The sequence below is a fragment of the Rhineura floridana genome, chromosome 7 (genome assembly GCF_030035675.1).
Source record: "Rhineura floridana isolate rRhiFlo1 chromosome 7, rRhiFlo1.hap2, whole genome shotgun sequence".
Taxonomy (NCBI): Eukaryota; Metazoa; Chordata; class Lepidosauria; order Squamata; family Rhineuridae; genus Rhineura; species Rhineura floridana.
This window is the reverse complement of record NC_084486.1, coordinates 142,673,870-142,698,902: the sequence shown is the minus strand read 5'-3', so window position 1 is coordinate 142,698,902 and position 25,033 is coordinate 142,673,870. Positions and strand designations below refer to the sequence as shown.

General features: G+C 42.6%; 1 protein-coding gene across 1 annotated transcript in view; it reads left to right on the top strand.

Moving 5' to 3' along the window:
- Positions 1–25,033, top strand: part of MCF2L2 (MCF.2 cell line derived transforming sequence-like 2) — a 283,600-nt gene that overhangs the window by 210,389 nt on the left and 48,178 nt on the right. The window contains exons 20-21 of the mRNA XM_061637410.1: positions 5,047–5,139; positions 23,337–23,462. Of these exons, the coding sequence (XP_061493394.1) occupies positions 5,047–5,139; positions 23,337–23,462 (219 nt within the window). The remainder of the gene's footprint in view (positions 1–5,046; positions 5,140–23,336; positions 23,463–25,033) is intronic.

Below are 25,033 nucleotides of genomic sequence, written 5' to 3'. Positions count from 1 at the left end.
GTGGCCATGCTGGCTGGGGCTGATGGGAGTTGTAGTTTTAAAAAGTAATTTTTCCAAGATCTGGCTCTAACCCCGCCCTTTCAGGATTGTAGCCAATAAATGAAGCCAGGGTTGTGACTTGTTGATCCAGGCATGCCTAGGCTTAATTTCAGCGTCAGAAAATGGTGGCTTTGAGATTTTGCAGTTTGCGTAAGTAATATGGCTTAAAGTTTTTTTTCTCTTGTGTGCAGTGGGCTATGAAATATGAAAGTATTTAATCCAATATTTGCTTTTCTGGGAGTAAAGCAATGCTAATCCCATGTACCTGGAGTAACCCCCATTTAACTCCATTAGGACTTACTTTTGAGTAGACATGGTTAGGATTGTGCTGTAAATTAATGGGACTTTTGAGTAAACATAGCACATTTTATTATTGTATATGTTTTTATGTTCACCGCCCAGAGAGCTGTTTGCTAGTCGGGCGGTATATAAGCTTAATTAAATAAATAAATAAATAAATAAATAAATAAATCTTTCTCTCCCCCTCAATCCTATTTTTAAAGCAATTAGGCAGGGTTTACCTAGGTATCAGTTTTTATTATGTAGGAAACTAATACTGATTTTTTTAAAAAATGTTCCTCAATGACCAACTGGTTTGACAATAAATGATTATATGGGGTGTATTTTTACACCTGCAAGTGTGTGTGTGTGTGTGTATGGAGCCTTTCCAACAACCCTGTGAGGTAGGGTTGGTGACTGGAAACCAAGGCAGCTCACAATAAGAAATAAATCCCTTGAAAAACCAATAACCATAAAACAAGTATAAACAGTTGCAAAACAGCTTAAAGTGGCATGGTTCCAAATTTTGGGTTGGGTGAGTGAAGGTTATTTATTTATTTATATTATTATTTGATTTATATCCCACCCTTCCTCCGAGTAGGAGCCCAGGGCGGCAAACAAAAGCACTAAAAACACTTTAAAAATCATAAAAACAGACAAACATCTTTAAAAACATTTTTAAAAGTTTTTAAAACTTTTTTTAAAAAGAAAAGGTTTAAAAGCATATTAAAAAGCAATTCCAACACAGACACAGACTGGGATAAGGTCTCAACTTAAAAGGCTTGTTGAAAGCAAGTAGGCTAGATTAAATGTTCCCTACCCAGGCTCCATCTTTTAGCTAAGATTTCTATTTTAAGTTCCAATTAGATTTTTTTTAATTGTATGCTCCAAGCAACTGTGATTGATGCTTAATGTATCATGCTTAATGTTATCACTCGGGCCCGCCTCGTGACATCACTCGGGCCTGCCCCGTGAATCACTCAGGCCTGCCTCCATGACATCACTAGGGCCCGCCCCTCAAATCTCAGGTTTTGGGATGCTTCTGACCTGGCAACCCTACTTAATATTCAGGTTGGAACACAATTATCCTCCCGGTTTTGCACTTCTCTAAGTTTTGTGACACAGCTTTCAGCTAAAATATCCATATCAAAATGTACATGAAAATGCCTATTTCAGGTCAAAATATATTAAAAAAACATATTTTAAGATAAAATGTGTGCAAAAATGCATATTTAGAGTAAAACGCATATAAAACAGTGTATTTTGTGTAAAGTGATGTGATTTTTTGTGTGTTTTTAAAAATATTTTTAAAATTTATTTATTATTTATTTAATTAATTTACATCCCGCCCTTCCTCCTAGTAGGAGCCCAGATTGGCAAATGAGTGGATTGATGCAGAAAAATGATGGTACAGACTTATGAATGAACATATGTGAAATGGATACGTGCCAGAAATAGACTTAAATACATTACATTTATTTATTTATAAGGCATACATGTATTCATTAGACATAAATTCAGAGTTTGGGAATCCATCTCTTTACTAAGTGAGATAGTGCCATAATGTGTTCTACTATGATCTACCACGCTTAGCTGAGTTATATGTAGCATTCCCTTGGCAGACTTTTGAGTCTGACTCATTTAGAACCATATAATTTGTCTTAAACAAAACTTACAACAAATGAATGCCAGAGCTTAAGAGCATTACATCCTATCAGTTCCCAGGAGGAAACTAAGTACTGCTGGCCAGCAAGATTTTTTTTTCCAGTTGCACTAGGGCAGCTATATTTATTTTATTGAAAAGATTTTTCATTTTCCCTTCAACAATACTTACAGGGTGGCATGCAACAACAAAATAATAAGGTCCGTATAAAACCACAATTAAAATGAAATGAACATAAGGCTAAAAAACAGTATAAAAATATACTGTAAAAATTTATCAGAATGGGTAAATCCTATTTAGTCCATCAATTCAACTTCTGTGATGGAATGCCAGAGCAAATAAAAACATATTTGTCTGGTATGGGGGAAAGACTGAGAACAACTCGACCAGTGGGGTGGAACTAGGGATGGGTGAGAATTTCGATTCAATTTGCATTTCAAGCAGAATTTATCAAATTTGCAATTTCCGAAACACTATGAGAACCGAAACACAGCTGTCCTTCGAAATTCGCATTTATTAGAATTTTGGGATGCAGTTCGCCAACTAAACAACATTTACAAAAATGCATATATTAGGGGAAAGTGTGTATTGCAGTGGTTCCATTCCTTCCTCTCTAGTAGGTACCAAAGAGTGGCATTGGAGGATGAGGTTTCGGATCCTTGGCCTCTCACTTGTGGGGTGCCACAGTGTTCCATCCTCTCCCCGATGCTGTTCAACATCTATATAAAGCCTCTGGGGGCAATCATCAGGAGATTTGGGGTGCAATGTCATCAGTATGCGGATGACACGCAGCTCTATCTCTCATTTAAATCTTCACCGAGGTTGGCTGTAGAAACCCTGTCCAAGTGCCTGGAGTCGGTGAGTGGCTGGATGGGAAGGAATAAGCTGAAGCTGAACCCTGACAAAACCGAGGTACTGTTTGTGGGAGACAAGGGAAGGCTGGGGGATGTGGACCTGGTGCTCAATGGGGTACGTTTGCCCCTGAAAGACCAGGTCCGCAGGCTGGGGGTCATTCTTGACTCCCTGCTGACCATGGAGGCTCAAGTCTCGGCTGTGAGCCGGGTGGCGCTGTATCAACTCCATCTGATATGGAGGCTGCGCCCCTACTTTCCCAACCATCTGCTCCCACCGGTAGTACATGCCCTGGTCACCTCTCGCCTAGACTACTGTAATGTGCTCTACGTGGGGTTACCCTTGAAAACGGTCCGGAAGCTGCAACTGGTACAGAATGCGGCGGCTCGTCTGATTAAAGGCAGCCGCCGGCAAGATCACATCACTCCAGTGCTGAAGGAGTTGCACTGGCTACCGGTTGTTTACCGGGCCCAATTCAAGGTGTTGGTTTTGACCTTTAAAACCATATACGGTTTTAGCCCAGTCTATCTGAAGGAGCGCCTCCAGCATCGTCAGGGATGCCGCTCAACAAGATCAGCCTCAGAAGACCTTCTCTCGATCCCACCGGTTAAAACAGCTAGACTGGAGAGGACTAGAGAGAGGGCTTTTTCAATAGTGGCCCCCACCCTGTGGAACTCTCTCCCAAATGATCTCCGCCATGCCCCTTCTATGATAAGCTTCCGCCGGGCCTTGAAGACCTGGCTCTTCAGGCAGGCTTTTGGGGTGGGTTAGGTTTCTTACTGTTATGGTTTTAAATTTTAATGTTTTAATGTATTGTTTTATCTTGTACGTCGCCCAGAGTGGCTGGACAACCAGCCAGATGGGCGACTAATAAATTAAATAAATAATAATAATAATAAAATGAATACATGAGTGAAAATAACATGCAAAAAGGCATTAAATGAAGAGAAATGGCTTTAAAAATGTGTGCCTTTGTCAAAATTGCCTACAAAAATGTGTTTATTTGGAGAAATTCACACTAAAATGGTGGAGAATTTTCATGCGGATTTTTTTTAAAATTCACAGATCACTGTAGAAATGTAGAGAAATGAACACTGGAAAAATGAGAAAATGAGAGAACCGAAACAGACAGATCTGTCCATCCCTAGGTGGAACTGCAGCAATAGCCTCCTGGCAGTGGCATCACTGCTGCTTAACGGGAGTGGCATGGTGGGCAGATTGGGGCTCCATGGGTACACCAGAGAAGCCATTCTGGTGCACCCATGCAGCCGCAAACTTAATGCCTCCTAGCCTCTTCCCTCCTGGTAATTGGCAGTGATGCCCCTGCCAGGAGGCCCTTGTGACTCTGCCTCACTGGGTGAGCCGCTCCTGGCAGAGACTCTACAGTTGCCAGGTGCCAGGTGAGCCTCCCTTGGTAGAGCACTTTATAGATGAATCAAATTCTAATTTTTCCAATCTTAACTTCAGTTTTCCACATTTCTGCAGCAATCTGCATTTTTTAAAAAGTGTCCTCATAAAAATATCATAATTTTTCTTCTAATACACACATTCTAATACAATTTTCCCTAGTATGCAAATTTTGCAAGTGACTTTCCCAAATGTAATGCATTTTTGTATGTTATTTTCCCACCAATATATGCATTTTATGCACTTTCCCCTAATATACACATTATGCACACATTGCTTAGCTGAAGAACTCCACTGCAAAATTTGGAGAAGTGTGAATTTCAAAGGACAGCTCTGTTTCTGTTCACATAGTGTTTTGGGAAGTGCAAAATTAGGGATTTTTGCATTACAAGATGAAGCAAATCAAATTTCTCTCTCATTCCTACTTGCAGTTTCACATATTGCTCCCCTGCAATGAATGAGTAACGACTGGACATTTATTGTTGCTAAAAGGGATTGATTGTCCTAATGGGCCTTTAGAGAAAGAGACTGACAAGATTCCAGCACAGGTTAATATAAATACAGTTCCTAGTTATGCTTCAAAGGAAATCTTCATTTCAAGCTGCATGAAACCACTTTTCTGAAGCCGCCAGAGGACATCTACATTTGTGAACATGAAAGGATATTTGCATTGTAAAAGCAACAAGCTTCGCCATTTCAAAAGATACTAAATTATAATCCAGTACTTGACATCCCTGCCCATCGCATTAGTTTTTTCAGACTAACATCATTTCATCCCCATCTTTCATTCCCTTTGTGTTTTCCAGGAATGTCAGCGGAAACTGGACCAAAAACTCTCACTTGATGCTTATCTCTTGAAGCCAGTCCAGAGGATTACTAAATACCAGCTGCTTTTAAAGGTAGGCAATAGATCGAGCATCCCTTGTGTTTGCCTTACGTGAGTCTGGAAGTACACCGCAGCTGTCCCATAGAATTCTATGACGCTCAGCCTTGAAGGAGAGGGAAAATTAGTGATTAATAAAATGTAAAATGGCCACTGGAAACAGCGCACACTTCCACACGACAGTTGATTATGAACTTAGTCCTACTCATGCTTGCAGGTTTTGTGCATGACGTCCTTATCAAAATGCAGCTCCATATTCTTTCCCCATTCAGTCGTTTCCATGGAAAATCCATGAAGTAAAAAAAAAAAAAAAAAGCCAATGAAAATGATAAATCCAGATTAAATGGGGAGGAAACACAGCATGACATTTTGATGGAATGATATTGTGTGGTTGGTTGCTATGGTGGTGGGTGCTTCTACCCAGCAGTTTATTATTATTATCATTATCTCTTAGCCACTTACCGTAGACTCTTTACTGCTCATGCATGAAAGTTTTGTGCAGCCCCACATCATAAACATTTTTTTTAGAAAGATGGAAAAGTAGCACAGTATCCACAAGGATAGATAGATACCCTTTTTAAGGAGGTGTGGTTTTCACATGGGCAGCAGTGATGTATTTAGCATTCACTATAACCTTTTGGGTAGGCACCATTTTACACCCCTGTTAATTTTTTCTAACAGATCTTTTATTTAGCGGCAAAACCCTTTTCTGGCTATAATGTTTTTAAAAAAATTAGCAAATTACTGCTCAAATTGAAAGAGTTATAGTGCTGTAACACTATAACGCGAATTTTAAAAACAAAGAAAAAAATAGTCTGGTCACTGCCATTTCAACATGTTTTCCCCCCCCAATAAAGCAATTAAGTCTGTACTGTCAATCCAAATCAAATGTTAAAGTGTCAATCCAAATCTAGTTCAATCTATAGTGTCAATTGAAATCAAATATTTTTTTTACATTTTACGGGCATTCACATATAAATAAATAAGCACTTAGTGCTAAATAAATAATTTATTTTTATTTAAGAATCACTCAGATTTTTTTTTAAACGGCAGCTCAGGGGAATTGGATTGCCCCATTTCCCACACACAGTTGCTATGTCATGCCCCTGAACATGTCACCAGAACAAAGCGGGATGAACATACAGAAAAGGTGCAATATCGCCAATAGTGTGGAAAGTCAGTTGCGATCATGCTTGTAGCTTTCAGCAGAAGAACAATGAGGAGCCACCTGTCTGGAAGCAGTTCTGGGATTCTCACCTAGTAACTACATTCTTTTGCTGTTCCGGAGCCAAGTAGGCTAATAAGCACTGGTCTGTTATGTCAGCTAGAAATAAATATTAAAACATTCTGTTTCTTTGACTGCAATTTTATGGGTGGTATTCAATGCTAGCCCTACTCAGAGCAGACCCGTTGAAGTTAATAGACATGACTAACTTCGGTTCATTCATTTCAGTGGGTCTACTTTGAGCAGGACATAGTTGAATACAACCCTATGTTCTTTGTGTATGTTAACTTCTTCGTTGACTAAATCTGTATGATCTGATCTTGGGACTGGGATATTATTATCATTATTATTTACCTGCCCTTCACCCAAAGGTCATAGGGAGGGTTACAACCATTTAAAAATAGTTAGAAACAACCTAAAATCACAATGTCACAAAAAATAGTGTTGGGGCCTAAAAATATACATCTCTGATGTCAAAGGCCAAAGTAAAGAGGTGTGTCTTCAGCATTTGCCAAAAATTGTACGGTGGAGTTGCCAGATGCACTTCTGTCGGGAGGGAGTCCCACAGCTTTCCCAGCTTCTGAGGGTGGTGGAACTATTGAAAGGGCCCCTCTGCTGATCTCAGCATCCAAGAAGGCCTGTCATGAAGGAGCCACTCTTTCAGATATTTGGAGCCTAAGTTGTTTAGGCGCTGTTCTTCAACCTTAGGTCCCCAGATGTTGTTGGACTACAGCTCCAATCGTCCTTGGCCATTGGCTAAGCTGGCTGGGGTTGATGGGAGTTGGAGTCTGACAACATCTGGGGACCCAAGGTTGAAAAACACTGCTGTAAGGGTTTAAACACGAATGTGAACATCTTGAATTGGGCCTGGAAATGAACTGGCAACCAAAGCAGCTGTTTTAAAACAGGTTATACGAATTCTAAAGGGGACCCCTGCCAGTAATCTAGCTTCTGCATTTGGAGCAGTTGAAGTTTCTGAGTTGTCTCCAAGGGCAGCCCCATGTAGAGGGCATTGCATAATCCAGTCTGGAAGTTACCAGAGTGTGGAGTGCTATGGCCAACCCATCTCTGTCCAAAAGGGGCCAAAGCTGTGAACCAAACAGAGCTGGAAAAAGGCATTCCTAGCCACTGAAGTCACCTGAGCCTTCAGTGACAATGTTAGATCCAGGAGTACCCCCAAGCTACAGACCTGCCCCTTCTAGGAGAGTGCAGCCCCATCCAGAACAGGCCATCTCCCCACCTCCCAGACAAAAGAACTCTGGATCAAACTCTGAAACCTTAATTAATTAATTACATTCCTATCCTGCACTTCCTCCCAAAGAACAACATAATGCCTTTGCTGTTGTGGCTAAGGTACCAAAAAAGAGTGGTCAGTCAGTCTCTGATGCTCTCATTCCGTTAGCTCAAGGATTTACCATACACAATGGAACTTTCTCCCCTCCTCACACACCCTCAAATGTGTTCCAGAGGGTTGGGGGAATCCCCAGAGCAGATGATGGGGGCAGGGGGAGGAAAGGAGAGAAGTTCCATTGTGCAAGCGTAAATCCTCATACTGACGGAATGAGAGACTTTGTGCTGTTTGGATACCAACCGGTGGAAATACTCTCTGGCGGAGTTGTTTGGTTAGACTGGAACCTCATGGAATGAAAACCATGGTTTATGATATGAAGGCACATGAGGCCACCACCTTGCTGAAGCTAAGCAGCTCTGGATCTGATCAGTGCCTTGATAGAAGACTGCCTGGAAACTCCATGTACACCACTTTGGGTTCCATGATGGAAGAAAGGCATGACGTAAATGTAAGGAAAAATAAAAAATAACTTGGTACTCCAGTTATTAATCAAAGCACCTACTTTTGATAGCAAGAGGTTTCATTTGTCTCTCAGTCAACAAGGGCAGTTACTCCAGCAGAAAAATTGAGTAATTAGACAACCATGTCATCCCTTTTGCGAAGTGACTCCCTGGGATAAGAACTCTCAAAAATATCCTTGAGTGGTGCTGTATCTTTTTGGATGGGGATGTAGTGCTTCCCACACATCCACTTTAGCATTAACTTGTGGCAACAGCAGTGCAAAAAAGTTGCCACCTGGACCCAAGTTTAGGGCAATATTATTAGGAATAAGTGGAGGGGGATCATTTAGGGATGCTTCTGAATGCCACGGTTAGGATGATGTCAACAGCAAGACACCGCCCCAGCAGAAAATACTTTATTAAGGAGATACGTCCCATTGGAGAGGTTTCTTTTGGTGTGACAATAGATTTTCCCCACCACTTGTATAGATGAAAAGTGGGGAACTGCAGACCTGGGGGCCAAATGTGGTCCTCCAGGCCTCTCTATCTGGGCCTCAGAACTCCCCCTAGTGCAGGCCACACCCACTTTCCACAGGCCACACCCACTTTCCACAGGCCACACCCACTTTCCACAAGCCACACCCAGAGCTTGGAAAAGTTACTTTTTTGAACTACAACTCCCATCAGCCCCAGCCAGCATGGCCACTGGATTGGTCTGATGGGAGTTGTAGTTCAAAAAAGTAACTTTTCCAAGCTCTGGCCACACCCCTCACTGGTCCTGCTTCACCCCTGGATTGTTTTTGACTGGCTGGAAAGGGTCCTTGAACTCTGATCATTCCTCTTGCTTGCCTGGATGGAAGATAGAGAGGGGTGTCTGAGTGTGTGTAGAAATTAATCTACTATAGAAAGAATCATAGAATCATAGAGTTGGAAGGGGCCTTGTAGGCCATCGAGTCCAACCCCCTGCTCACAGCTGGAAATCCACAGCTAGAGCATTTCCCGCAGATAGCTGTCCAGCCTCTGCTTGAAGACATCCAGCGAAGGGGATCCCACCACCTCCCTAGGCAGCCGGTTCCATTGCCGAACTGCCCTTACTGTCAAGAAGTTCCTTCTAATGTCCAGTCTGAATCTACGCTCCTGCAACTTAAAACCATTAGACCTAGTCCTACCCTCTGGGGCAACAGAGAACAAATCTGTACCCTCCTCTATGTGACAGCCCTTCAGGTACTTAAAGAGTGTAATCATGTCGCCCCTCAGCCTTCTCTTCACCAGACTGAACATGCCAAGTTCCTTCAACCTTTCCTCATAAAACTTGTTCTCCATACCAGCTATCATCCTCGTCACCCTCTTCTGAACCCGCTGTAACTTGTCTATATCTTTCTTAAAATGAGGCGCCCAGAACTGAACGCAGTATTCCAGATGAGGCCTGACTAATGCAGAATATAGTGGGACTATTACTTCCCTCGACCTGGAAACTATAACTCTGTTTATGCAGCCCAAAACCACGTTTGCCTTTTTTGCCGCAGCATCACACTGCTGGGTCATGTTCAACTTGCGATCCACTACAATTCCAAGGTCCTTCTCACACGCACTACTGCTAAGCTGGGTATTTCCCATCCTGTACCCGTGCATTTTGTTTTTGTGGCCTAAATGCAGAATCTTGCATTTGTCTTTATTGAATGTCATTTTATTAATTTCAGCCCAATTTTCTAGTCTATCCAGGTCCCTTTGGATTTTATTCCTGTCTTCCATTGTGTTAGCTATCCCTCCCAGTTTTGTATCATCCGCAAACTTCATAAGGCTTCCCTCCACCCCGTCATCTAAGTCATTGATAAAAATGTTGAAGAGTATCGGCCCCAGGACAGAACCCTGTGGCACTCCACTCGAAACCTCCTTCCAGTCCGAAGCAGAGCCACCGACGACCACTCTTTGAGTACGGTTTTCCAACCAGTTGTGAATCCACCTGACAGTATTTCCATGTAGTACGCATTTGACGAGTTTGCTAATCAAAAGGTCGTGGGGGACTTTGTCAAACGCTTTGCTGAAATCTAGATAGATGACATCTACAGCATTTCCACCATCTACTAGGCTAGTGACCCGATCAAAAAAAGAGATGAGATTAGTTTGACAGGATTTTTTCTTGACAAACCCATGCTGCCTCCTACTAATCACAGCATTGTCATCTAGATAGTTGCCAATGGACTCTTTTATTATCCGTTCTAATATCTTTCCCGGTATTGAAGTCAGACTGACCGGCCTGTAATTCCCTGGATCTTCTTTTTTACCCTTTTTAAAGAGCGGGACGACGTTTGCCTGTCTCCAATCCTCCGGCACCTCTCCCGTTCTCCAGGATTTCTCAAAGATGATGGCAAGAGGTTCCGAGAGTACATCCGCAAGTTCTTTCAATACTCTGGGATGCAGTTCATCAGGCCCTGGAGATTTGAACTCATTTAGGTTAACTAGGTATTTCCTGACTATCTCCTTATCAATCTCGAAATGCAATCCCGACCCCTTACTGAGATTGCTACCGATGCAAGGTTGCACACTGTTCCCTTTTTGGGAGAAAACGGAGGCAAAATAGGCATTGAGCAGTTCTGCCTTTTCCTTGTTATCTGTCAACATTTTGCCATCCTCATTGAGCAGCAGTCCCACCGTTTCCTTGGTCTTTCTCTTGCTTCGAACATATCTGAAAAACCCCTTTTTGTTGTTCCTCGCTTCCCTCGCCAGCCTCAGCTCATTCTGAGTTTTAGCTTTCCTTACGCTATTCCTGCAAGCCCGAGCCGCTCGTTGGTACTCTTCCTTGGTGATGCGTCCTTCCTTCCATTCTTTATACATGCTCTTTTTTACTTTTACCTCCTCCACCAGTCTTCCGTGTAGCCACATTGGCTTTTTCCGATGTCTTCCATTTTTCTTTCTCTTTGGAATTGTTTGTGATTGCGCTTTTTGTAATATGTTCTTCATGAACTCCCACGCTTCTTGGGCTCCTTTTTTCTTTAGTCTATCTAGCCATGGGATCCTACCCATCATTTCCCTGAGCTTGGTAAAATCGACTTTCCTGAAATCCAAGGTCCATGTTTGACTATATTCTTCTTTGGCTTTCCCCAGAATCACAAATTCCAGCATTACGTGGTCACTTTCCCCCAAGGTACCGACCGCTTTAATTCCCGTGACCAATTCGTCCGTGTTAGTTAAGATCAGGTCCAGGATTGCCAATCCCCTTGTTCCTTCTTCTACTTTTTGAAAGAGGAAATTATCAGCAAGGCCCATCAGGAATTCGTTGGAGGCTTTGTGCTTCGCAGAGTTTGTCTCCCAGCAGATATCCGGGTAGTTGAAGTCCCCCATCACTACTACTTCTTGCCTCCTTGAGATTTCAGAGATTTGTTTGAGAAAGGCCTCGTCTACCACCTCCTCTTGGCCAGGGGGTCTGTAGTAGACACCTACTACCATGTTGGTTTTATTTGTTTCTCCATTTATTTTTACATTTACATTTGTTGCTGTGCCCATTTTGGTCTCTGGCGTCACCCACCACTGGCATGCAGTAGTGTAGTGGCAAATTTAGAAGTGCGGGGTCCTTTCATGATAGCCATAGCTATGCCCCCTCACCCTCCTTTTTTGTTGTTGTTGCTGTGTTGAGAATGGGATCCTTGTGAATGCCTTCTCCCACAACAACAGATGTCCCTAGGAGCCAATCAGCATGAAAGGGGAGTGTGTTACCTACTGAAACTCACCTCCTTTCACTATGATTGGCTGACTCACCTCCTTTCATTCTGATTAGCTCCAATCAGCAGGACAAGGAAGCATGTTAGAAGACTCTTCCCAGGGGCTAACATGCTCCCCTTTTGTGCTGATTGGCTCATAATATGCTGGAGACGTTGGGACCCTGCTGAGACCCTGCTCCCAAAAAAGTAAGGGGTCTAGGACACACACACCCAAGACCCTGGACGACTATGAGGAGAGACTGAAAGAACTGGGCATGTTTAGCCTGGAGAAGAGAAGACTGAGGGGAGGTATGATAGCACTCTTCAAGTACATGACAGGTTGTCACATAGAGGAGGGCCGGGATCTCTTCTTGATCGTCCCAGAGTGCAGGACACAGAATAATGGGCTCAAGTTGCAGGAAGCCAGATTTTGACTGGACATCAGGAAAAATTTCCTAACTGTTAGTGCCATACGACAATGGAATCAATTACTAGAGAGGTAGTGGGCTCTCTGACACTGGAGGCATTCAAGAGGCAGCTGGACAGCCGTCTGTCGGGAATGCTTTGCTTTGGATTCCTGCATTGAGCAGGGGGTTGGACTTGATGGGCTTATAGGCCCCTTCCAACTCTACTATTCTATGATTCTATGACTACACCCCTGTTGGCGTGTCGCCCTCAGAAGGTTCCCCAGTAAGGAACATGGCCCTTGGACAGAAAAAAATCCCCATTCCTGATACAGATGAACCATCCTTGGAATAGGAATTAGTGCTTCATATCAGCATGCCAGTTGCCCCTTATACAACTACAAAACCAGGGGGTGGTGAGTGGTAAGAAAAAACAGACATGTGAAAAACAAACTAGGTTTCAAAGTTGGCAGAACAGCAGTAATAAACTTAGTTGATTTTCTATCTATGTTGTTATTCGGTGTGTGTGGGTGGCTGAGTGGGAATACCAGTAAGCAGATGTAAGATTAGATCTCAGGCCAGTAAAATTCTCTGGCAGGATCAGTGTAGCCATCGGGACAAAATCAAGTTTGACCAGTTCTGCACTCAGTGGGTTGGAATGCATTTGTGAGAGCACTATGGAGGGTTAGGATATAGGTTGGGGAGAAAGACTTGGTGTTTGGAGATGTAGAAAAGGACTCTTGGCTTCTAGAGGAAGAGCCGGGAGCTCTTACAGGGTAGCTAAACCAGCACTTTTCCTGCACATAGTGCTATGTCACAGTGTAAAACTGCCCCTTGAAGCTGTTTGGCCCTTCCTAACCTTGAATAGGTATAAATACTGCCAGGATAGCTATGCCATGCCTGTCATGAGAATGTGTTCCTGAACATTAAGAAACATAAGAAGAGCCTGGCTGCTGGATCAGGCCAAAAGTTCACCTAGCCCAGCACCCTGTATTCACAGTGGCTACCTATGACGTCTGCGCTATACATTTAAAATGCTATGACGCTACTTTAACAGTTATGGCTTCTCCCAATACAGTAGGGCCCCGCTTTACAGCGCTTCGCTTTACAGCAATTCACTAATACAGCGGTCTCAATTAGACTAAAGCCCCACTCATACGGCACTTGTTCTACTTTTACAGTGGTTTTTGGGCATCGCGCACCATTCTATTCAATGGGTTCCACTTTACAGAGGTTTTCGCTTTACAGCAGGGGTCCGGAATGTAACCCACCGTATGAATGGGGCCCTACTGTAGTTTGTTAAGAGTGCTGAGAATTGTTAAGAGACCCCTATTTCCCTCACAGAGGTGCAGTTCCCAGATGTCTCTGAGAAGAGGGAAGGATTTTTAAACTGCTCAGGGAGTTGTAGTGCTGTGAGGGGACTAGGGGTTTCCGAACAACTCTCAGCACCCTTCACAAACTTCAGTTCCCAGGATTATTTGGGAGAAGCCATGACTGTTCAACTTGTATAATACTGCTTTAACTATATACTGCAGGTGTGGGCCAGATGCCTGTGGGAAACCGGGATGAGTGCAACAGCAGTGTCTCCACTTGCGAGTCCCAGCAATGGGTATTCAGAGGACTACTGCCTCCGATAGTGGAAGTAGTGCACAGCCATCATGGCTAGTAGCCACTGATAGCATTGTCCTTAGTCTTCCTCTTTCTTCTCTGTTCTGTTTCATGGCCTTGGCCTGCCTCTGAATTCTAATACTTCATTTCTCATCCCCGTTCTGCTCTTGCTGTGCACGTTCTATAGTAGTAAGCTTTCTTGCTGTTGCCTACAGATTTGCACCTAGGGTTGCCAGGTTCATGGCCTGAGACTGATCCTGTATCTTTAGGAGAAGAGAAAGTCAGCCAAGTGCAGGTGTTCTTGCAACACTGTAATGAGAAAACCCACAAGGTGGAATTCTCGCTTCCCCCTGCACAACTTTTAAAGATACAGAAGACCTCTTGGTTGCCAGGCCCAGCCTCCAAGAGGTCTTCTGCATCTTTAAAAGCAGTGGAAGCTCTTGGAGGCTGGGCCTGGCAACCAAGAGGTCTTCTGTATCTTTAAATTTGTGCAGGGGGAAGGGAGAATTCCACCTTGTGGTTTTTCCCATTACAGTGTTGCAAGAAAACTTGCACTTGGCTGAATTTTCTCTTCTGCTTATGATACAGAATCATTCTCAGGCCCTGAGCCTGGCAACCCTAGTGCCAGTTCGGCAGATCAAAGTGGCTGAGTGGGCATATATGGGCTATCAATCCAGTGTTTGAACCAGTGGCTAGCGAGTGCTTATTTCATTATACTGAAATCAGAGCTCTTATTGCCAACACCCATGGAAATGTTAAAGTCTGTAGCAAACATTTAATTCTGATTTTTTCCCCTGGTTTTGGGACCAGATTGGCAAAACCATTATTTTCCTGCAAATCTTTGCTTTAATTTGCTACCTCATTCATTTCTCTACAATAGTAAGTGCCCTGTCATATTATCCAAAGCTGGCTTTAACTTTACAAATAAATAACTATGGTAGGGATTGATTGTGTGCTACTTAAGGATGTTTCTGAAGTTGTTTATCCAAAACTGTAACCTGAACTCAACAATAACTTCATATACACAAAGAATAACTTCATCTACAGCTGGGGCTGATGGGACTTATAGTCCAAAACTTCTGGAAGACACCAGGCTGGCCAAGGAAGTCCTAAGCCAATGCACAGCCTCCTATTGCTTACATAATTACCCTAAGTTAATTGCACTTTAACAAGCTTAAGCATGTGATTCAGCTGGTGAATCAAAGGTTGGTCTGAGGAGGCACCTGGCAATGAGGGAAGAGTTCCTGGTTACATTGTTCTCAGTTTGTTCTCTGATGGCATTTTATCTCAACTGGACCCAAATACCAGAACAAGCCAAGCTGGGAGAAAAGTTCCTGTGGAGAGGCAAGTGATAGCTATGGGAAAGGTTCAGCTCTCCTGATTCATGCACCCCTCTAGGTGTTTAATCATATACACACACTGTTTTACTCATGATTAGAGCAGGCCTGCATTTATTGAGAATGGTGTGTGCTGTTGTCACAGCTAGCTTGGCCCTGAGTTACCAACACATGTCTTTTATCAGAGCTCCTTATCTTCAGTTTCAATGCTTATCACCTTCCAGTTCACCTTCTGAGTTTGTAAACAAGTCGTGTGTTTAAGCTAGTTCAGGTGCTATCATCCTAGGATGACTGTAAGCAACCTTTTTAGTCAAAGGCCCTGCTTATTTGCTTGTGCAGTGTTTGTCCTAAAAATTATTTGCTATGATATTCTTTGTTTAATTCCCCTCCCGCAAGACTATTTGTATCTCTGAAGTGAAGCGTGTGTTGCAAATACCTTTCCTCCTCCGGGTATTGTGGTGCCTATAATAAATTCATAGAGCAGTGACCAATGGAAAAGTTGAACAAACATGGACCTTTAGAGCTGATGGAGGATGAGACATTGATGTTTTTGTCTTCTCACCTGGCAACCAGCAAATGTGGACTTTTGGTAAACAGGTTAACAGGTAAACACCTTAATAAAAAAAAGGACTGGTCCATAAACCATCTTAAGTAGCATAACAAAAAGTAGTTTGCACTGAAAACCACAGCAACCATAGGTTGCTGAAATGATATCCTTTGCAGATCTGGTGAGACTGATACATTTGCAGTCCTCAGTGCAGTCCTCAGTGGGTGTAAAGAGCACACAAGGATATAAGAACAGTGTTGCTGGGTCTATTTAGTCCTGTTTCCAAACATGGGCAAACCAGATACTTCTGGGGAACTTACAAAAGCAAGGCCTGACAGCAGTAGTTCTGTTGTTTGTCCCCAACAAATGATCATAGAATTGTAGAGTTGTAAGGGGCTTCAAAAGTTACTAAGTCCAACTTCCTGCCACTGCAGGAAATCCACTGCTACACCATCCTTCATTGATAGGCCATTCAGCATCTGCATAGAAACCTGTAATAAAGGAGGCTCCAGCACCCTTCTGAGGCAGTCTGTTCAGTTGCCAAATAGCCTGTACCATCAGGAAATTCTTCCTAATGTTCTGTTGAAATTCTCTTTCTTGTAATTGCACTGCCTTTGAACCTGGAACCTGGAATTGTGTCTCGGGGTCAGACCCCCCATCATTATAGTCATTAGTAGTAGTAGCAGTAGTAATAATACGATTAATATTATTAATTGGATTTGCGTTTTTATAAAATCCATAATTATATAAGGACCAAACTGTGTCCTTAAAAACAACCTTCTCAAAGCCTTAAAAAGTATGATATCATCTTCAAAAACACAACAGAACAAATCAAGAGAGAGAAGAACCCTCATTATGATGCACTAAATTCCCATCATATTTAACACTGGCAAGCAGATCTCCCTCGTTATAATTATGGGATTAAGCTGACACATGAATATAGCGTGTCTACATTACCAGTTACAATACTGTTTTCCTGAAAAGGAATCTCAAGTCTTAATAAGTTACTTGAACCTTGAAGCAGTAATTGGGCACAGGTTAACTATATGCTCTGTTGCAAATGTCTTTGCTATTTTAACTTGACTGTCACTGGTTTGTGTTCACTGCTGAGTCAAGGTTACCTGGTGTTCAGAGGGTGTTTTCGAAAGAAACTTAGGCTGGAAAGATACATTGCTTCTAAGATAGTGTCACGGGCACTTCAGTTCCATGTCTGGAACCGCTTTGGACCTCCTGGAGGGTGGCCACTTCTGCATTTCCCAAAAAAGAGGAAATGCATCACTAAAGAAGACACCTGATTTGCATAAAATTTGCATGTGCTAATTTTTATTTTTAGAGGCAAATGTAGAAATAATTACTATAATTTTAATAGAAGTTACAATACATCTCACCATTGGGGGCAAGACTGTGACCAGGTGAGCTATGCCCCTGCTTGGTCTGCTGTTCAGGTGCTAACTGTTGATGGGGCAAATTGAAGCCCCCTCCCCCTATACATATTATCCAATGAATATAAATATACTATATAACTATGCTTAATAATATAGTTGTTAAAATCCATATTAGAATATGGGACATATTTATGTGATTTCTCTAATCCAGTGATAGCACCCATGGCAACGCTCTGCCTTAGGCTAGCTTGTCCCTTTAAGATTGCCAAGTTCTCTAATCCTCCATCATGTCCAGGTGCAGAGGTCAGGTCTTCCTCCAATGCACAAGCTTGATTGATTTGTTTATTTCGGTACAAGACTAGCAAATTTAAAACAAGATTGTAAACATTGACCAGATCAGGTACAAAATAGTTACAACAAGTGTTAAAATGCTTGGGCCAAGCTCTTTCTGCGTGCCATGGCCGCCACACAAAATCTCGCCACCATATCTGTAATGAGTGGATCATGGTCGTCAAGTAAAACAAGTAGTGCCAACTTCCAAAAGGGTGTTAAAACAGTGCCTTCCTAGCTACATTATTCTCTCTGACTGGCTGATTCGAGCTACCTGTCAATCAGAGCCCGCCTGGGTCAAAAGCCATTAAAAATGAAATGGTGCCAACATTCCTTTATCCCCTGTCCTGGCAACCAACTCCAGAGGCTTTTTTTATGGTTCTTTCAGCTCTTCAAATAGAGGACTGTCTTCTGTAAAGCTGGACACACAGCCAGCCTAACCTTATGGTATTAACACTCTAGGTGTGTGTGTGGGGGCAACAATTGCTTAGGAGAGGCTGAAAGGGGGCAAGGTACAGGAACCCCAATCCTGTGGAGGTGGAAGGCATGAGGTCTTCTTTCCCAGGTTTCTGTCAAGTCTTTCATAAAGCGGTGTAAAGCATTTTCTGCTTCAGAATCTCTATCAAAGAAGTTGTGAGCCTTCAGTCCCAAAGGTAGGCCAGCACAGTGTTGAAAACAGGTTCTTAAATTTTGCTCCAGTGAGCTAGTGGTGGTAACCAATAAGGGACCAGAGTCAGAGCAAAAATAAAATAAATTGGAAAGATTTATTTTAAGTCGAAACACAGAAATGATGAAAATAAACTAACACAGCAATAAGTAAAATATGAGAATAAAAAGAATGTATAAATCGACTTATAAATAGAAAACAATATCAGATGGGCAAATAAAAATAACCAAACAACTACCAATAAAGCATATATATTATTAAGTCCTAAATTAAAATGTAAATGTACTGCCTTCAAGTTGATTCCGACTTATGGTGACCCTATTCATAGGGTTTTCATGGTAAGCGGTATTCAAAGGGGGTTTACCATTGCCTCCCTCTGAGGCTGAGAGGCAGTGACTGGCCCAAGGTCACCCAGTGCGCTTCATGGCTATGTGGGGATTTGAACCCTGGTCTCCCAGGTCGTAGTCCAACACTTTAACCACTGCACCACACTGGCTGTCAAGCCCTAAATTACATCCTCCTAAAACTTCCACCAATCCAAACCAGTAAAAAGCCTATTAAATTCCCAGCTCAATAGTAGTTTCCTTAGAGCCAGAGTGGTTAGAGTGTTGGACAAGGCAAAAAAGCAAACTGGGCTCCAAATGCCTCAGAACAAACAAAACTCTATTAGCAAAACCCAGAGCTAACCAAAAATAAAATTAAGTGAAGCAGAAGAGAGGTGTACTAATGTTGTGGACGGTGCAGTCTCCCTTTGATTCCTCTACACCTCCAAATTTTCCTGACCCTTGATTTGATCTTTTCTTTCACCGCATCTTTGCTCGCTAAAATTCAGTTCTGTATCAGTGAATAGCATCAGGACAAACTCCTGTAAAACAAGTATTTTGTTTTCTTTTTAATTAATTATTTTTTGGGGGTTGACATATTATGAGAGCCGGGGCTATGGATTCAGTGCTGGCTGTGCCGCTCCATCTAGCCCCCCCATGCATATATAAAGCACATCTAATGCCAGTGTGGTGTAGGTTACAATGTTGGACTACGACCTGGGTGACCAGGGTTCGAATCCCCACACAGCCATGAAGCTCACTGGGTGACCTTGGGCCAGTCACTGCCTCTCAGCCTCAGAGGAAGGCAATGGTAAACCCCCTCTGAATACTGCTTACCATGAAAACCCTATTCAAAGGGTTGCCCATAAGTCAGAATTGACTTGAAGGCAGTCCATTTCCATTTCAAAGCCCTGCCAGCCTTTCTGATCTTATCCAGCACAAGGTCGCTCAGCACTGATGGATGTAGGGAGTACAGGTATATGATCTCTGATTGACTAAAGTATTGCCAAGCCTTCTGTTTCCCACAATCCAGCAGGGTCCAGGAAGACAGGACATGTCAGCCCTTAAAACAGACATTCAAGCCTACTTCAACAGCAAGCCAGAGTTCTCTTGACCAGTTTGCTTCGATTCCACTCCGCAGATTCTGGGGTGATTACCACCGTGCACACAGATTCACCCCCAAAATGACCTGAGTAATAAGTGCTGCACTCTAAACTTCCTGTGCTCATGCAAAAGATCTATGCATCTACAATGCACATTTAAAATAACTCAGATTAACAGAATTATGGGTGCTTATGCAAAAGATCTTGGGTTTAATTGAAAGGCATTTTGGGCCACGCCAATGCCCCCAATTTATACTTAAATCCCACAAGTTTTCATTCCACAAGTATATAAAAAACCGCACCTTCTCTGTGCTGGCTGGGGCTGATGGGAGTTGTAGTTGAAAGCATCTGGAGGGCACCAGGTTGATGAAGGGTCCTGGTTACATTGGCGCAAAGCTCATACAAAGAGAGGGGCTTGGTCTTCACCCCCTCCAGGAAACAGGAAGTCATGTCTTGCAAACATTTTTCACAAGCAGTACTTAAACAAAAATCAACTCATTTGAAATGTGGTGTTGGAGGAAAGCTTTGCGGATACCATGGACTGTTAAAAAGACAGTTAATTGGGTGTTGTTGTTATGTGCCTCCAAGTCGACTGCGACTTATGGTGACCCTATGAATCAGTGACCTCCAAGAGCATCTGTCATGAACTACCCAGTTCAGATCTTGTAAATTCAGGTCTGTGGCTTCCTTTATGGAATCAATCCATCTCTTCATTGGCCTTCCTCTTTTTCTACTCTCTTCCATTTTTCCCAGCGTTATTGTCTTTTCTAGTGAATCAGGTCTTCTCATTAACTAAACAAGAACTATCACTAGAAGCTAAAATGATGAAACTGAGGTTATCATACTTCGGACACATCATGAGAAGACATGATTCATTAGAAAAGACAATAATGCTGGGAAAAACAGAAGGGAGTAGAAAAAGAGGAAAGCCAAGCAAGAAATGGATTGATTCCATAAAGGAAGCCACAGACCTGAACTTACAAGATCTGAACAGGATGGTTCATGACGGATGCTATTGGAGGTCGCTGATTCATAGGGTCTCCATAAGTCGTGGTCGACTTGGAGGCACATAACAACAACAACTTAAACAAAAAACAAGAACTTCTGCGTAAGCACCCATAATTCTGTTAATTTGAGAGAGTTATTTTAAATGTGCATTGTAGATGGTGCGGCTTTTTATATACTTGTGGAATGAAAACTTGTGGGATTTAAGTATAAATTGGGGCAATGGCTTGGCCCAAAATGCCTTTCAATTCAATAGTTTAAAAATGTAGGAAGCTGCCTTATGCTGAATCAGACCATTGGCCCATCTAGCTCAGTATTGTCTACACTGACTGGCAGCGACTCTCCAGGGTTTCAAGTAGGGGGCTCTCTGAGTCCTACTTCAAGATGCCGGGGATTGAATCTGGGACCTTCTATATGCAAAGCAGATGTTCTCCCACTGCACTACCAGCCTTCCCCATTTTAAGTTGGATCTTACATTTTAAGTATGTAAGAGACAGTTGGGGTGTGGGACAGGGAGAACTTTGAAATAAGTGGCATCAAACCTTCTGCAGAAGGAAAAATAACAAAGCATTAGACTTCAGGGAAAGGCATATGTATGTATTGAAGGGTGTAATCTCTGGAAGAAATTAACCGCCAAAAGTTTCTGTTCTAGATGTCTTGAGGGTTCATCTTCAAAGGTAGGCTTTCTTAAACACATGGTGTGTATGTATGAATGTGATAGTTGGACAGTGAAAAAAGCGGCTAAGAGAAAAATCAACTGATTTGAAATGTGGTGTTGGAGGAGAGCTTTGCAGATACCATGGACTATGAAAAAGACCAATAATTGGGTGTTAGAACAAATTAAACCGGAACTATCACTAGAAGTTAAAATGATGAAACTGAGGTTATCATACTTTGGACACATCATGAGAGGACATGATTCATTAGAAAAGATAATAATGCTTGGAAAAACAGAAGTGAGTAGAAAAAGAGGAAAGCCAAACAAGAGATGGATTGATTCCATAAAGGAAGCCACAGACCTGAACGTACAAGATCTGAACAGGGTGGTTCATGACAGATGGTATTGGAGGTCGCTGATTCATAGGGTCGCCATAAGTCGTAGTCAACTTGGAGGCACATAACAAAGCTGTGATGCGTCCTTCCCTGGCTCTCCCTGTCAGGTTCCTACCTGCGCGTGGTTACTGCCTGTCTCTAGGCACCACCAGGGACTCCACCAGTCCGGACCGCACTCTCTTATGGTTTCTCTCCCCGCTCTAGCACAGATCTCAACAGATCCCCCTGCTAGGCAACCACCAGTAACGTCCCAATACTAGTATTCCCAGAGACTCTGAATACTGGTATTGTTATTCTCTTCACTGCTGCCACCATTTGTTACAGTTCCCCTTCAGCCTTGGTCATTACCTTACTCTCCTTTCTGGTCTGTGAAACCCCAGCCAAGGATCAGGCCTTTGGTAAACCAAATTAAGTATTTATTATAGATAACAAAGCTAACAAGATTAACAAGATTTCTTCTTAAGGCACATAAGCATATGGTTTTTCTCAATACTAATCCGAACTCCACCTCCCTCCTGGTAAACAACTCTCTAAACCCCACCAAGCAATCCACTCTTTCTCTTCTCCCCCCAGATTCCACAATTCACCACCTCACATTCCCCCAGATTTACCTGTCATCCTTTCATTTATACTGTCAGCCATTTTTAACATTCAGCCAATCATCAAGCATTCTATTGCCCATTCACTTCCCCTCCTCTTTCACTACTTACCATGTATACTCTAAACAACCAGCACTTACCATATATACACTAATATATAGGAACATCACAAAAGCCATTTCAGATGAACATAGACAACATGGGGGCAGCAGGAGATGCTACAAAAGACTTGGAACTGTTGCCTGTTCCATGCTCCCCATCCCTCCCCCCTTCACCAGTGTATAACACTAGCTGTGGTGGAACATTTACTTATTTTATATTTATTTAGAGCAGGGGTTCCCAAACTGTGCTCCGCGGACCACCAGTGGTCTGTGAACTTCATTCAACGATCCTGCGGCATATCTGTGATATTGTGGTTGAAGATGAGACACGGCACATCCATCACATGAAATATTGATATTCATATTTATTGTTAACTGCTTCTTTTATTTCTTATACTGTATTTTATTGTATTACAATTTGAATTCTATTAGTAAAAATAATACAGTATCTAGTACAGCACATTACGATTGCTACAACAGGCAGAACATCATTAAGAGGCCAAGACCCTCAGCAATTTTAAAGTTTTGACTAACGCACACATTTTTCAAGCAATTTCTCCTAAAATAATGCTTTTTATATTTTATTTTCATGAATATATTCATTTTTATGCACGTTTTCTTTGAATATATGCATTATTGTAAACATTAGTTGGAAAGCTGCAATTGGATATGTTTGGATAGATGCGAATTTTGAAGGATGGCTATGTTTCGGTCCTCATATTGTTTTGGAAAGTACGAATTTGATAGATTTGGCTTTAAATGCGAACTGAATTGGACTTCTCTCCCATCCCTAGCTGGATCCCTGGATTTCTGATCTGGTACAGAAATACAAGATTTCCCTCACCATTTGGTTGAAGCACATCAAGTGTTTCTGGCACACCACGATAATAAATTCTACCTTGGCAAATGGTTGTTTGCCTGAACTCAAGGGTGCCTTTTTTTGCCACGAATTTGTGCTTAAAGATGTTTCTGTGACAGAAAATGTCAAAGAGGTCTTCTGATGCAGAGTCTGCCTTATGTGTCAATTTTAAAAACAGGAAATGCTGAAATGCAGCAAGAATTCGGAAGGCACTGCTGAACTAGAAGAAGCTCTAGCCACAGTGCTTGATATCATCAAGTCGGCGAATGACTCCATGCACCAGATAGCAATTACGGGTTATGAGGTATGTGTTTTAGCCAACCACAGCATATTGTACAAATCAGTGGTTTTCCTTGGAAGATTGTTGATATCCTCACTGACAAGATTATCTTTAAGGTCCCTGCAATCTTTTGGCCCTTTCAATAGCAGTATTGTATAGTGGTTAGAGTGTCAGACTAGGACCTGGAAGACCTGGGTTGAAATCCTCACTCAGCCATGAAGCTCGCTGGGTTGCCTTGGGCCCTTCACTGTCTCTAAGCCTAACCTTACCTCGCAGGGTTGTTGTGAGGATAAAATGTGGTAAGGAAGCACCATGCATGCCACCTTAAGCTTTTTGAAGGAAAGGTAGGATATAAATGTAATAAATTAATATCTATATAAAATGAATCAGGGGTGCCTAATCTTTGCCCCTCCAGGTGTTGCTAGACTATAACTCCCATCATCCCTGACTACTGACCGTGCAGCCTAGGGCTGGTGGGAGTTGGGAGTCCAACAACTTCTGGAGGGCCACAGGTTCCCCAGCCCTTTTCTAAATGGGCTGGGGATAAGGTTGCCGCCCTCTCTTGTACAACCCTGCCCACTTTCAGGTCTTCATTAGATGCTCAGCATCCCAGCGCTTTTGGAGATCAAGTGGGTAGATACACAGGGCAGGCCTTTTCTGTCATCATGCCCAGGCCTTGCAATTCTCTTCTCAGGACATTTGCCTGGCTCTCTCACTCTTGGCTTTCTGTAGTGCTGTAAGGCCTTTTTGTTCCAGAGGGCCATTGGGGGTTAGTTTTGTTTTATTACATTTCTGCTGGATTATTCTGTGATTTCGCCTCTGCTGCTGTCAGTACTGATTTTTATGTCTATTTGAATTTCATATTTATTGGCTGCGTGTATACCATACATTTAAAGCACATCACTTCCCCCAAAGAATACTGGGAACTGTAGTATACTCCTCATAGAGCTATGATTCCCAGCACCTTTAACAAACTACAATTCCCAGGATTCTTTAGGGGAAGCCATGTGCTGTAGATGTATGGTGTTTGTACACAGCCATTGATAGTGGCTTTGGATAGGAAGTTGCCTTACTGTTGGTCCATGTAACTCTGTATTGTGAACTTTACACCAGAAATGGAGAACCTCAGGCCTGAGGGTTTAATGCACCTTCTAGGTTTTTCTGTCTGTTCCTTGGGATTCTCTCCCAGCTGCAACCCTCAGGCTACATTCCTCACCAGCCCTTCTTCACACCCTCCATGAGAGTTTTTGCCTTGCTGGAATTTGTCCTTGAGCTCTGATAGTGATACTTGCTTGCCTGGATGGAGGATAGAAAGGGGTGAGTGAGTGTCAGTAATACAGTGGCAAATTCAGAAGTGCAGGGTCCGTTCATGTTAGTCACAGCCATACCTCCCTTTTTTTTTTCTGCTGGGTTGAGGATGAGATCCTTGTTGATGCCTTCTCCCACAACAACAGATATCCCTAGGAGCAATCAGCATGAAAGGGGAGAGTCTTAGCTGCTGAGAAGAGTCTTCTGAATGGCTGACTCACCTCCTTTCGCTCTGATTGGCTCCAATAAGCAGGAAAGGACAAGGAAGTGTGTTAGAAAACTCTTCC